General features: G+C 42.7%; 1 protein-coding gene across 1 annotated transcript in view; it reads right to left on the reverse strand.

The window, feature by feature from the left end:
- LOC126248348 (patched domain-containing protein 3-like) overlaps positions 1–14259 on the reverse strand; it is a 700291-nt gene extending 686032 nt beyond the window's left edge. The window contains exon 1 of the mRNA XM_049949258.1: positions 14147–14259. Coding sequence (XP_049805215.1) covers positions 14147–14217 — 71 coding nt within the window. The 5' untranslated portion in view covers positions 14218–14259. The remainder of the gene's footprint in view (positions 1–14146) is intronic.
- Between the last annotated feature and the right edge of the window lie 296 nt (positions 14260–14555).

Below are 14555 nucleotides of genomic sequence, written 5' to 3' on the forward strand. Positions count from 1 at the left end.
CGGCCCTTTTTTTTATTGAAGCCCTGTATTTTTCTTTTTCAGCAATGATTGTTATCGAGCGAGGTAGCGCAGTGGTTAGCACACTGGACTCGCATTCGGGAGGATGATGGTGCAAACCCGCGCCTGGCCATCCTGATTTAGGTTTTCCGTGATTTCTCTATATCGCTTCAGGTAAATGCCGGGATGATTCCTTTGGAAAGGCACGGCTGACTTTCTTCCCCATCCTTACCTAATCCGATAGGACCGATGACCTCGCTGTTTGGTCCCCTCCCCCAAATCAACCAACCAATGATTCTTCAAACACAAATATTTCACCAGGCTACTTTTGAGAAGAGAAAGATCCAAGAAAATTTGTCTTTTATTGCTCTGTTTGTGAAGGACATGTCATCTATCATGTGTGTAACTCCGTAAAAGCCGGGAGGACGACGGTTCAATCCCGCGTCCGGCCATCCTGATTTAGGTTTTCCGTGATTTCCCGAAATCGCTCCAGGCAAATGCCGGGATGGTTCCTTTCAAAGGGCACGGCCGACTTCCTTCCCTAATCCGCAGAGACCGATGACCTCGCTGTCTGGTCTCCTTCCCCAAAACAACCAACCAACCAACCGTAAAAGCGCGCCGAAAAATGAGCAGAATGTAGCTAACAGTGAGCGGCTACTGATTTACTATAAATAATATGCCGCTCAGCAGCTTAACATAAATAGCGTTCAACAATGACGCGACAAATCTTGAAAGTTCGATGTCGCATTATAAAACTCGATATTGTTTGTATTGTTACAAACGGAACCGTCTGCCGCAACGGTTACATTTCCAACAATTTAAAAGTGCTGTTGTAAGTTAACTTTAAAATTTGTTACTAGTGTGCTGCTACTCGTTATTTCTGAAGTGTGAGCAGGAGGAGACAGAATGTTACAATACCGAAGGAGAAGAGCAGTAAAGCTTATTTGTTTCGACAGTGGATTGATGGAAATCCTACTCTAACAACAGATGGAAATATTGTACTGTGCCAAGTTTGTGAAAACACGTAAGGTTTATTTTTGTATTTTCAAAATATTGTGAAAATCAATATAATTTTCGAGGTAGTGATTATTGTTTTTATTTAACTAAATAAACCCACATTACATTTGTACCACTGTTATAGGTGCCCTGCGACAAAAATTTCCGGATTACACAACATTTACAAAGAACTGGATGCATATCAAGAGAAATAGGAAAGTGTCTGTGTAACAAAACTGAGAAAATGGAAGGAAGGACTGCAGGTTTAATGTTTCTTCGGGTTGTGAATAAAGTACTGCGAGTAGAATCTGAAAAACAACGTAATGCTTATTCTGTAACTGACTTAGCCTCTTTTCGGTACTGTACTGTGACTTCCTGTGAATTAGAGAGATCTTTCTCTTCATATAAAAACATTTTAAGTGACAGAAAGAAATACTATCTTGCAGAAATCTTTGGAAGGCATTTAATTGCTTATTGCAATTAATGCCAAAATAGAGAGAGGGAGGGAGAGAGAGAGAGAGAGAGAGAGAGAGAGAGAGAGAGAGAGAGAGAGAGAGAGAAACGGTAATAAATATTAATTTTGTAGATGACTGAGTTGAAGAATAAATTTACAGTTTGATTACTTCATAAGGATTAGTAAATGTGAGATAGTTGAAATAATACATTTTATTTTAATGTATATTTTAAAGTTTTTAGACCATATTTACCAGATTTTTAGATCATAGATGCATACATATATTCATACGTTATTGTGCAATAAATCCGAGCTCTACTAATAACAGTAAGTAATGCATTTAAATTGAGCTAATGGTGAAAATCATTCCCGCCACATTAAGTGTCTACTTATCTCGTGTTTCTTTAAATCTTCTCACAGCTATACAACTCCCCACAACACTCCAGACATGTATTAAATGTGTACCATCTGGTGATGAATCACTAGGCGATTTGAAACCGGCCATGGTAAATAAAAATTGAAGAATAACAAAAGGCGACTGGTAGCAGTTATTTCTGGAAACCTTGTCGCATGTGTCCCATGCTCATAATGCATAAAAGTTTCACAGTACATGTGCATACAGACTGAGGTGAAACGGTTTTGGCGGGACTCAAGTTGCATTTGAATAGCGGACACCAGTTGGCCATTTAGTCAAGATGACTTCGCGCTTTCCGTAGTTTCCTTAAATCTGTTTTGGTCAATGCCTCCACGATTTCGTCAATCAGCTACTTCCCTGCACCAACTGAGCTACTGTTCCGGCTATAATCATCCGACGTCGACGACTAGCTAAACACTAATCATCCTTCCTTCCTTTCACACGACTATCTTCATCTTGCTGACTATGACCCTCTGAACTCGCAGCTTATTGTGGTGGAATGTTCCTGCTGAGGGTCGACTACTACGTGATGGTTATATTTAAAGTGCAGCTGCAAAAATATTAGTTCCAGTTTTGGCCACCAGGTACAAGCCTGGCGCTGTGAGTGCAAGAAACACGTAGAAAAGGTCAAACTCGTGAGAAAAGTATAATGTTGATTTTATTATTAACCGCCACTTACACAGTTTTGTTCAATACGAGCACTGGAGACGTGGACGAGATGCCGTACAGGGCCAGATTTGCACCTGGTTACCAAAATTGGAACTGACTTTTTTCAAGCGTAAATCGCTTTCGCAGTAACGCAAGAGCGCATCTACCAAGTTTCGCTGCTGCACAATAATTACAGCCCACACTGGACCTCTGTGAGTAGCTGCACTTTACTTGTAGCCACCTGGTATATCACAGCTGTGTAGGGAAAAATACGGGTTTGAAATATTTCTGCAACCGCACTGTCTAGAGCATTAATGCTGCCATTCCCAGGCATAGTTGGTTAACTTCCTTTCCTGTGTCCTAGAGGGCAGAGCTGCGCGTAGTCAGCAGTGCACAAAAATGACTAAGCGTGTGCTCTGTCCTATATTACGGACTGGCAACCTTACGAATCGCTGTGATAATCAGCCGGCAGGGAGCTCGTTGCGCTACGCTAAATGAGAAATTTGTGTCTGCGAGCCAGGAAATGCGTCGAGTCGTCAGTTCAGAGATACAACCACGCAAAGCACATTCTAGAAGCCGCCGATAGGCCCGTGAGATAAAGACAAAAGGAGCAAAATCCGCCGCTGACTCGTATTTGGAAGTTCGTACGTATCCGACCGCGGAGGATAGTCTAATTCGTGTAATAAGCTTATGTGTTTGTCCGTAAAATGAATAATTCTATAATTTAATATTCAAAACGGTAAAATTACACGACAAAACATTCTGATTACACTTTCCGCGGTGGAACAGGAATCCTAACAACGAGGGTATTCTTATGATATTTGTAGGACAGAAAGAAGCTTCTTACAGATCTATAAGAAATAAAATGCTTGTGATGTTGAATATAGTGGAACCGAATTACTGAAGGTAAGTAATACATGGCGTCCTAAGATCTTAGGGTCAAAATTATAGAGATGGTAGAGGACATTAAGCTAAGTATCTTGAGATAAGGAATTAATGGTAAGAAAGGAGTATGGAATACATAGTACTTTATGATTACATAGCGTCTTCTTTTCTTTTCTGTCCTTTCTGTCCCCCCCCTCCCCCCCCCCCCCCTGGTCCCCTGTGGCGCCATTTGTGTAGCCCATCTGTTATCGCAAGTGAAAGTGTGAGAATGTTTTCGAAATGTTTGTGAATCGTCTAACTAAGGCGGGATGTGCGTACCACCCCGGCATTCACCTAGTCAGATGTGTAAAACTGCCTAAAAACCACATCCAGACTGACCAACACACTGGCCCTCGTCGTTAACCTGCCGGGCGTCGGATCCGGAACCAGCGCGCCTCCCTGAATCCCGGAAGTGGTGTGCTACCGAGCGCGACTGTCCAGGCTCGTCTTTATAGTTATATATCACATTACAGAAACAAGTTAAGCTCGCAGCATCTGTTCAAAGTCACTACCGCCACTCTCAAATCACACATTAAAAAGAAGCTTAAGATTTTATCGCACTTTTTCGAATATCCCTGTTGCCTGTTGCACAATGAGACAAGCAGACAGGAGCATACCATCTAGTTCCTCTTCAGTTTCATACGCCACTAGGTCCGTGTAACCCCAAACGAAAGAGTCTGTAAGAGCAAGACGTAGCAATCGCACTAACCATGGAACAGGACTTTCCTTTCCAATTCGGCGATGTGGATATCTGTTGATCAGGTGCTTACGTTAATATCGAACTGGGCTGGCGAACAGTGATGATGAAACCGAATACTGTAGCGAACAACGAGAGGTACAATTTGGCTCTTAGTGGGGTACTACATCTCGAGGTTCTGTGATCAGTGTCACCAAGAAATATGAGGGCGCGCTGAAAATTAATAGGCTACCACGGAATTTTTTATGCGAAAAATCTTAAAGATTTTTAAATAAAACAAACTTTAATAACATTCTTCACCTTTATTTTTCATGTCTAACATAGTCACCCTGGCGACGGACACATTTCTCCGAGCGAGAGACCAATTTGTTGATACCGTCACTGTACAACGTTTTACTTTTTGCGGACCACAACCCCACCTCTGCTGGCACCGCTTCGTCACTATCAAAGTGAAGTCCGCGAAGGTGTTCTTTAAGTTTTGGAAACAGATGAAAATCGGATGGGGCCAAGTTGGGACTGTATCGAGGATGATTGATGACAGTGAACCCAAGGCATCGGGTTGTTGCAGATGTCGCAGAGCTCCTGTATGGTCTGGTATTGTCATGCTGAAGGAGAGGGTGTGAACTAAATCGAAACTCCATTACCTCACGCTGTTCTTCACGCACCGACGTGGTTATGTTACACACCGCCATTATACAAGATAAAATTCGGAGACTTCTAATGGCAGAGGGATGAAATATGTAAACATGAAGAATAAAGATGTAGAACGTTAATAACGCTTCCTTTATTTTAAAAGTTTTAAGAGTTTTCACATAAAAAATTCGGATTACTTTTCAGCACGCCCTAGAGCCAACGAAAGGTTTGAACTTTGTACGGACCAGTTGTTGATTTTACGAGTTCAGTCGAACTGGCTGTTTTTAAACTGCATCCGGCGCTACTGTGGAGGCCAGGAGCGAAGCATGCTGTCTATTGACGAGGGCACTGTCGCCTAAGAGTAATATTGCAATAAGTGAGTGATCTGCTTTGATTTCTCTCAGGATGGGTCCTGATATTGTTATCTTACCCACGGACAAGGGCAATGCTACGGTTGTGTTGGGAAAGCGGGGTTATGTACATAAGATTCAGTGTTTGCTATCTGATACAGCATATCGCAGACTCACAATCAGCGCGACCTGACCGAAACGGTTGAGAGGAAGATTAACACTCCCCCAAAAATAAGTCTGTGCCGCAGTATGCTACGAAGAGTCTTAATTCTTACTGTGCTGCCCTCCTTGATTATAATATACCACAGAATCTTGCACTGTTTTCCAAACGCGCGAACATTAGATGCTCAGCTCATGCACTTCACATGAGACATACACTATGTGATCGAAAGTATCCAGACAACCCCCAAAAACATACTTTTTTTATATTAGGTGCATTGTGCTGCCACCTACTGCCGGGTACTCCATCACCGACCTCCGTAGTTATTAGACATCGTGAGAGAGCAGAATGGGGCGCTCCGCGGAACTCACGGACTTCGAACGTGGTCAGGTGATTGGGTGTCACTTGTGTCATACGTCTTGTACACGAGATTTACACACTCCTGAACATCCCTAGGTCCACAGTTTCCGATGTGATAGTGAAGTGGAAACGTGAAGCGAGACGAGCAGCACGAAAGCGTACAGGCTGACCTCGTCTGTTGATTGACAGAGATCGCCGACAGTTGGACAGGATCGTAATGTGTAATAGGCAGACATCTATCCAGACCATCACACAGAAATTCCAAACTGCATCAGGATCCGCTGCAAGTACTATGACAGTTAGGTGGGAGGTGATAAAACTTGGATTTCATGGTCGAGCTCATAAGCCACACATCACGCCGGTAAATGCCAAACGACGCCTCGCTTGGTGTAAGAAGCGTAAACGTTGGACGATTGAACAGTGGAAAAACGTTGTGTGGAGTGACGAATCACGGTACACAATGTGGCGATCCGACAGGAGGGTGTGCTATGGTGAATGTCCGGTGAACGTCATCTGCCAGCGTGGTAGTGCCAACAGTAAAATTCGGAGGCGGTGGTGTTATGGTGTGGTCGTGTTTTTCATGGAGGGGGCTTGCACCACGTGTTGTTTTTCGTGGCACTATCACAGCATAGGCCTACACTGATGTTTTAAACACCTTCTTGCTTCCTACTTTTGAAGAGCAATTCGGGTAGGGCGATTGTTTCTTTCAACACGATCGAGCACCTGTTCGTAGTGCACGGCCTGTGGCGGAGTGGTTACACGACAATAACATCTCTGTAATGGACTGGCCTGCACAGAGTCCTGCCCTGAATTCTGTAGAACACCTTTGGGATGTCTTGGAACGCTGACTTTGTGTCAGGCCTCACCGACCAATATCGATACCTCTCCTCATTGCAACACTCCGTGAAGAATGGGCTGCCATACCCCAAGAAACCTTCCAGCATTTGATTGAACGTATGCTTGCGAGAGTGGAAGCTGTCATCAAGGCCAAGGGTCGGCCAACACCATATTGAATTCTAGCACTACCGATGGAGGGCGCCACGAACTTCTAAGTCATTTTCAGCCAGGTGTCCGGATACTTTTGATCACACAGAGTATTAAAGAGGCACCCAGGTGCAGCTGGCGTTACTGGATTCTGCTATGCACTGATGCCTATTAACGACAGTGTATTCGTGCAGGGACTGTAGATACATTTGCAGCCTGTTTGATAACTTTTTCGTAGATCTAACGTAACACGTACCCTGGGTGAAGAATCATCCTCAGACTTGCAATAAATATCCCGCTGTTATTCGGCTATTCGGATACTTTTATTCTATTCGGCCAAATAACGAATATCTAGGTACTCAAATGGTTCAAATGGCTCTGAGCACTATGGGACTTAACATCTTAGGTCATCAGTCCCCTAGAACTTAGAACTACTTAAACCTAACTAACCTACGGACATCACACAACACCCAGCCATCACGAGGCAGAGAAAATCCCTGACCCCGCCGGGAATCGAACCCGGGAACTCGGGCGTGGAAAGCGAGAACGCTACCGCATATCTAGGTACTATTTGTCTGAATAACAAATACTTAAGTAAGATGTTTTGTTGTAGACAGACAATTGGTACAATGAAAATATTGATTTATTTTATAATAATGTACTTTTCTTGTAATGATTAAAGTAGTCATAGGTACATAATCAACATCCATATTATAAAATTTAACAAAACACTGGGTATCTAATAAAATAACTTTATGTATTCTGCGGACTAAACACGCAGCGGGGTAACAACTGATCGTGTTGGACAGCGCGGTGTGGAAGGGAGGTAAGTACATTGGAACAAACGAGCGAGAAACAAACACGTCGATAGAAGATTTCCCGCCACGTGTCGGCCGAATACTTTTGCCTAATATTCAGTTATTCGGCCAGAAAGCCCGTAGAATATTCGGTATTCGGCATGTGGCCGAATATACTATTTGTTGCAAGTCTGACAGACACCTAAATAATTTCAGGTGTATCCAGTGTAAGACTAACAGAGTGAATATTTGTTTTAATTTTACATATTAATGATCTAAAAAATAGTTTTGGTGGCTACTTCGGTAACGATAAAAGTTGCCACTTTATTTGTGGCTCGGTGGGTAATGGTCAGACTACAAAGATTCAGGGTCCAATACTCAGTCAACCCTACAATTTTTTTGTGTTACTCATTGCTCTGTTCATCTCTTGCAGTGATTTATACATTTGAAAAACGGCATTGCACCTTGGTTAGGAGCCCACGTTGAGCTATAGGTCCTCCTATGGCTGAATAGGAAAGTCTAGTGGTCGGAGGAAGACAAATGCGTACCATGTGCGGCAAACCGCTATGATGTTCAAACCCACCTTCGGTTTGAGGGCAGCGTTAGTTTCCGAGTATAGATGTGGATTTCTCTAGTTATTGTGGATGGACCTCAAAAGGTGTTGCAAATGTTACTGAAATGTGCTTCAAAGAGTGTAATAATTGTGGATGGAAATGGACTCAGCCTCGTTGCTCGCTGGAAAGACGAATGGAGCAAATAGTCCCCCGCCTTTCATAATATGCCTTGCCTCACCGCTACTCCACCCGGACTCTACAAGCCTCCCAAAATTTGGTCTATCTAAAATAGAATACGAATGAACTGTGGAAGATCTGCTGAATGGTTGTGTATGTGGGAAAAAATAGCTTCTCCAATGCGCGATTGTGGAGCTGCTAGGCAAATCATACAACATATAGTTTAAGACTATGGTTATTCGGTCGTAGTTGTGTTCCAGTATACTTTGTGGTTTTATGTATTTTTGTATATATTCTTTTATTCTTTTTCTGTGATCTGTAGGTTTTGAATGCAAACTTAATGGTTGTATTGTAGACTATTTAAATGTATTAATTCGTGCGATGTACTATGCCATACGCTAGATAAATATCTAAAAAAACGAAATACTGTATTAACTTACAGTGTGCCTGGATGCGCATTATTAACTGTGGTTGCTAAATGCACAGTAACTTGTTTTAAATAACAGAGCAATTGCCTAAATGTCAGGTTATGAAAAGTGAAGGTTGTCATGTGTGTGTTTGATTTGGAAAATCAGTCCATTTACACCGAAAGATAGCGCCGCAGCGTGTCGACAGAATATAACGGGTAAGGCATATTAACATAAACCGAATCCGTTTGCCGATGGAGGCAGACTCTACACTACTACGAACAGCGTGCCGCAGGTTGTACAAATGGTACAAATAACAAGGCTTATGGTATATTAATATTAACTGAATCCACTTGATGATGAAGTTATACTGTACTGAAACGCTTAGTGTAAATGTAAAACAAAACTGACTGTGATATTAGTAATAAAATGTTGTCATTAGTGGACTAAGGACCGCAGCTTATATTTTATTGAATGACAAGGATCATCAATAGGTGTACGGATTTTATTTTGTTAAACTATCTTCTATTTAGAGTGTTTACTGTTTATTCCCTGACGGTTTGCGTTAATAAAATACATTTCGTACGGATACTGCAAATTTGGGTTAAAGTGCACTCTTTCGTGTCTAGTGTAGGCGACATAAATTACTGCGATGGAAGTATCCTACAAAAGCACATGGCGATTTTGCAATATGCTCGTCAAGCAGCGACCATTACGACGTAAGATAAATGTAAAAGACAGAGAAAATGCGAAGACGTTCAGTCAGCGCGACAGCGTTACAGAGATCATCATACGACGCCAGTGGCACACACAACGAAACAAATGACGTTTAACGTTAACATTTCGAGAGTGTAAAATTCGAATAGACTTGGGAAAGCCGGCTTCTGTGGCCGAGCGGTTCTAGGCGCTTCAGTCCGGAACCACGCGGCTGCTACGGTCGCAGGTTCGAATCCTGCCTCGGGCATGGATGTGTGTGATATCCTTAAGTTAGTTAGGTTTAAGTAGTTCTAAGTCTAGGGGACTGATGACCTCAGATGTTAAGTCCCATAGTGGTTAGAGCCATTTGAATTTTGAAGACTCGGGAAACATACTGCTTCCTGGCGGATATATCCAGCGAAATGAGTATGACACTAGTATCAGAGAAATTCGAGATATTACTGAATCTGATGACCAGTCGGAACTTCCGCGCACCATTCGCAAAATGAAATAGGAAAGGTGGTGAAATGACGTTAGTGGCACAAGAACTATTAGCGCTACACACAATAAGGCGGTTTGCGCAGTATAGATGTAGATGCAAAAGTAGGTCTTCATCTTCATGGCTACTCTGCAATTCACAGTTAAGTGCCTGGCAGTGGGATCATCGAACCATTTTCACACTATTTCTCTACTGTTCCATTCTCGAACATCGCGCAGGAAAAACGAACACTTAAATCTTTCCGTGCGAGCTCTGATTTCTCTTATTTTATTATGATGATCATTTCTGCCAACGGAGGTGCGCATCAACACAATATTTTCGCGTACGGAGGAGAAAGTTGGTGACTGAAATTTCGTGAAAAGATCTCGCCGCACCAAAAAATGCCTTTGTTTTTATGATTGCCACCCCAACTCGCGCATCGTATCCATGACACTCTCTCCCCTATTTCACGATAATACAAAACGAGCTGCCCTCCTTTGAAATTTTTACAATGTCCTCGGTCAGTCCTATTTGGTAAAAACCCTATAAAAAGTGGCTCTAAGCACTATGGGACTTAACATCTGAGGTCATCAGTCCCCTATACTTATAACTATTTAAACCTAACTAACCTAAGGACATCACAAACACCCATGCCCAAGGCAGGATTCGAACCTGCGACCGTAGCAGCAGCGCAGTTCCGGACTGAAGCGCCTAGAACCGCACGCCCATTCGTTCACCTTCCCCACATCATTATCTATGTGATCGTTAGTTTCAGTTTTCGTAATTCTTATCCCTAGATATTTAGTTGAATTGACAGCCTTTAGATTTGTGTGATTTATCGTGTAACCGAAATTTCGCGGATTCCTTTTGGGTACTTACTATCATGACCTCACACTTTTCATTATTTAGGGTCAATTGCTACTTTTCGTACCATACAGATATCTCGTCTGAATCATTCTTTAAATCGTTTCGATTTTCTTGTGACTTCACTGTACGTTGGATGTCAGCATCATTTGCAAATAGTCCAAAATGGCTGCTCAGATTGTCTCCTAAATCAGTTATATAGATTAAGAATACCAGAATCACAGTCAACGATGTACAGATATTTTCATTAAGTTTTGCTGATGATCAAGCTATTATAGCACAAGATGATGATGACCTTGAGTACATGATACGACGTTTATATCAGTAATACAAGAAATGGGGATTACAAATGAGTTTAACAAAAACAGAGTATCCGGTGGTGAATAGTGATGCTAAATTTGAAGTACACGTCAATGACAAAGCAGTTATGAGACAGGTAGAGAAATTTAAATATCTCGGGGCACATATTGATAAAAATGGATTGGGTCATACAGGAGTAAGATATAGAATACAGCAAAGCAGAAAAGTGTTAGGGTGTATGAATTATTTTGGGGGGGGGGGGGGGGTAAAAATATTTCCAACAGGAATAAGAAAAGAGGTGGTAGGATAATGGTTGAATCAGTGCTATGCTATGGATCAGAACTATGGATCTTAAATGCGGATCTCAAAAGAAGACTAATAGCTGTGGAAATGGTTTATTTGCGTAGGAGTGCGAGAATATCATGAATCGAAAGAAAAACTAATGAGGAAGTAAGAGCTAGAATGCAGTCAAATGATACAGTGATAGAATTGAAAGAAAATCAGTAAAATGATACGGACATATGATGAGAATGCCAGATCATCGGTGGCCAAAGAAGGTTTATGAATGGAAATCACCCGGCAGACGTAAGCGAGGAAGACCACGACGTTCTTGGACAGACCACATAAATGGAGTAATGGAACATCGGAGTATCGACAAGGAAGATGCGCCGGATAAAGAGGCTTGGCGGATGATAACAGGAATATAACAAGATGTTGTTACTAATTAATCTTTGTATTGATTAATCCTGTAATAATAATAAGAAGAAGAAGAATACCAGGGGTCCTGTAACACTTTCTTGGGGAACGTCATGTATTACTAATATTTTACTCGACGGCTTTTTGTTAGTTACTACGAACTATGGCCTTTCTGGCATGAAATCATAATGAAGTCACACAACTGAGACGATACGCCCTAGGCATGACGTTTGATTGGGAGCCACTTGTGGTCCGGCCGTGTCAGGCATTTTCTCCACTCCAGGACTGGGTGTCGTACTGTCCTTGTCTTCGTATCGATCGTTATAACTGTCACTAGAATCATCTGCATGGCGTCACACGACAAGTCTAAGCCTATGTAACTTCATACCAGGATACGGCTTGACCCTAATGAATATTCTGAATCTTCGAAACACACTGGCGTATCGTCTTTTCACTGCTGAGACGGCTGTATAGGCACGTGCCGAAAACCAGTACATAAAGAACAGCCGCTTATGAGGAATGGTATTCTGCAAATTTAGAAATATGGGATCAATTTGAGATCTCCTGTCGATAGCACTCATTATTTCATGAGAATAAAAAGAGCTAGTTGTGTTGCACAAGAACGATATTTTCTGTATCCGAGCTATGTTCAAGGTAATTGGTGATCTTCGAACACAGTACATGTTCCAAAATTCTGCTGGAAATCGACCTCAGTGATATGTGTCTGTTATATCTCCTATTACCTTTCTTGAGTATCAGTGTGACCTGTGCAGTTTTCCAATCTTCAGATGCGAATCTTTCATCCAGTGAGCGGTTGTACGTGCTTTCCAAGAATGAGGCTGTTGTATCAGCATACTCAGAATGGAATCTAATTGGTATATGATCTGGACCGATTACTTGCTTTTATTAAGTGATTTAAATTGCTTCGCTATACCGAGGATATCTGCTTCTAAGTTACTCATGTTAGCAGCAGATCTTGATTCGAATTCTGGAATACTTATTTTGGATTCTCTGGTGAAAGAATTTCGGAAAATCGTATTTAGTGGCTAAATGGCTCTGAGCACTATGGGACTTAACATCTATGGTCATCAGTCCCCTAGAACTTAGAACTACTTAAACCTAACTAACCTAAGGACAGCACACAACACCCAGCCATCACGAGGCAGAGAAAATCCCTGACCCCGCCGGGAATCGAACCCGGGAATCGTATTTAGTAACTCCGCTGTAGTGGCACTGTCACCATAAAATTAGCATCGTTGTCGTGCAGTGAAGGCGTTGATTACGTATTGCCGCTGGTTTACTTCACATACGACCAGAATCTCTTCAGATTTTCTGCCATATTTCGAGACAGAGTTTTGTTGCGGAATCGACTAGAAGAATTTCACATTGAAATGACCGCTAAATTTCGAGCTTCTGTGAAACTTCGCCAACTTGGGGATTTCGTGTTCATTTAAATACCGCATTTATTTTTATTTTATTTTTTTTTTTTTTTTTGCTCCTACGACAGTGTTCTGACCTGTTTCATGTACCATGGGGGTTAGTTCCGTCTCTTATTAATTTTTTTGATGTAAATATCTCAATTGCTGCCGACACTGTTTCTTTGAATTTGAGCCACAACATATCTACGCTTGCAGCTAGTTCGGAAGGAATAGAGACTTTTAGGAAGGCGTCGAGCGAATTTTTAACGCTTTTTTAAATACATACATTTTGCGTTTATTTTTGGTGGTTTTGAACGTTACAGTATTCAGTCTCGCTAGGACGACTTTGTGGTCACTAATCCCCGTTTCCGCCATGATGCTCACCATTTTCTCAGGATTATTTGTTGCTAAAAGATCAATATGCTTTCGCAACCATTTACACTTCGAGTGGGCTCCTGAATAATTGCTCAAAATAATTTTCGGTGACAGCATTTAGTACAGTTTCGAAAGTAAGTGACATTCTTAAGTTACCAGAGTCGTCTTGACACAACATTTACTACTTGACATTTTCAGGGGTTGTTTCAAGGCGACAATGCTATTCGGCTGATGATCCGAGATTTCACCTGCGTAATTCGTCGAGACAGGCGTAATTCTTATACAAATTTGACACGGTCTTCAATCGCTACTCGCAGTAAAAACCACGGCTGCTATATTACGATCCTATGTCACAAAACCGACGTTGTCGTACGGTTACGAACGTTAGACACTGACTAAAAGACAGATGCAGATATTAAATTTTTGAAAGCTGCTGCTGGCTACAGCTCTCAGAGAAGTGAAGAGCGTAGAAGTGAAGGTATCGGGAAAGAAGTGAAGATATTTTCTCTGACGAAGGAACAGTCAAGCGTAGGGAACAAATGGAAAGAGCGTAACACAAAAAAGCAGAAAGTCACTGCTAAAGTATAAGCCAAAACGTGAAAGACAGAAAAGCTACACAGAGCAAAATACTCGCGAGCAGATCCGACGAGAGATGATTTAATCTACAGTGATTTCACAAATTTAACGGAACACTTAAATCAACCTCGGTTCGTAAAAAACATTAAAAGACGGGTAGGGAATACACGACAATAGTATAGTTGTCTACCTGTAGAAGAAGCCCTCGAAGCGGTCGAGCAGCCGCACGGAGTCGCTGCGCTGCTGGAAGGCTCGCGACATGGAGGGCGGCGGCGGCGTCGGGGGCGGCGGCGTCGCGGCGGCCAGCGTGGCCGGCAGCTGAGCCTCCGACAGGTCGCCGTCGTCCTCCGGCTCTGCCAGCGGCGCGCGTCCGGCCTCCATGTCAGCGAAGCGATACGTCGCGCTGCCGGCTTCGCAATGCCGGCCAGGAGCCGCCGCTTTGTCCCAGCTGCGCGTCTCGGCCGCCAGGCGCCGCCACCGTTGCTGCCAGACGCAGACGCCAGCCGCCCACACCCAAACGGCTCTCGCTGCGGAGGCGCGCCCTTCCCACTGCTTTACAGGGCTCCAGCGGTAGCAACGTCAGTCAAAAGCTCTTTGAG

The sequence above is a fragment of the Schistocerca nitens genome, chromosome 3 (assembly GCF_023898315.1).
Source record: "Schistocerca nitens isolate TAMUIC-IGC-003100 chromosome 3, iqSchNite1.1, whole genome shotgun sequence".
Taxonomy (NCBI): Eukaryota; Metazoa; Arthropoda; class Insecta; order Orthoptera; family Acrididae; genus Schistocerca; species Schistocerca nitens.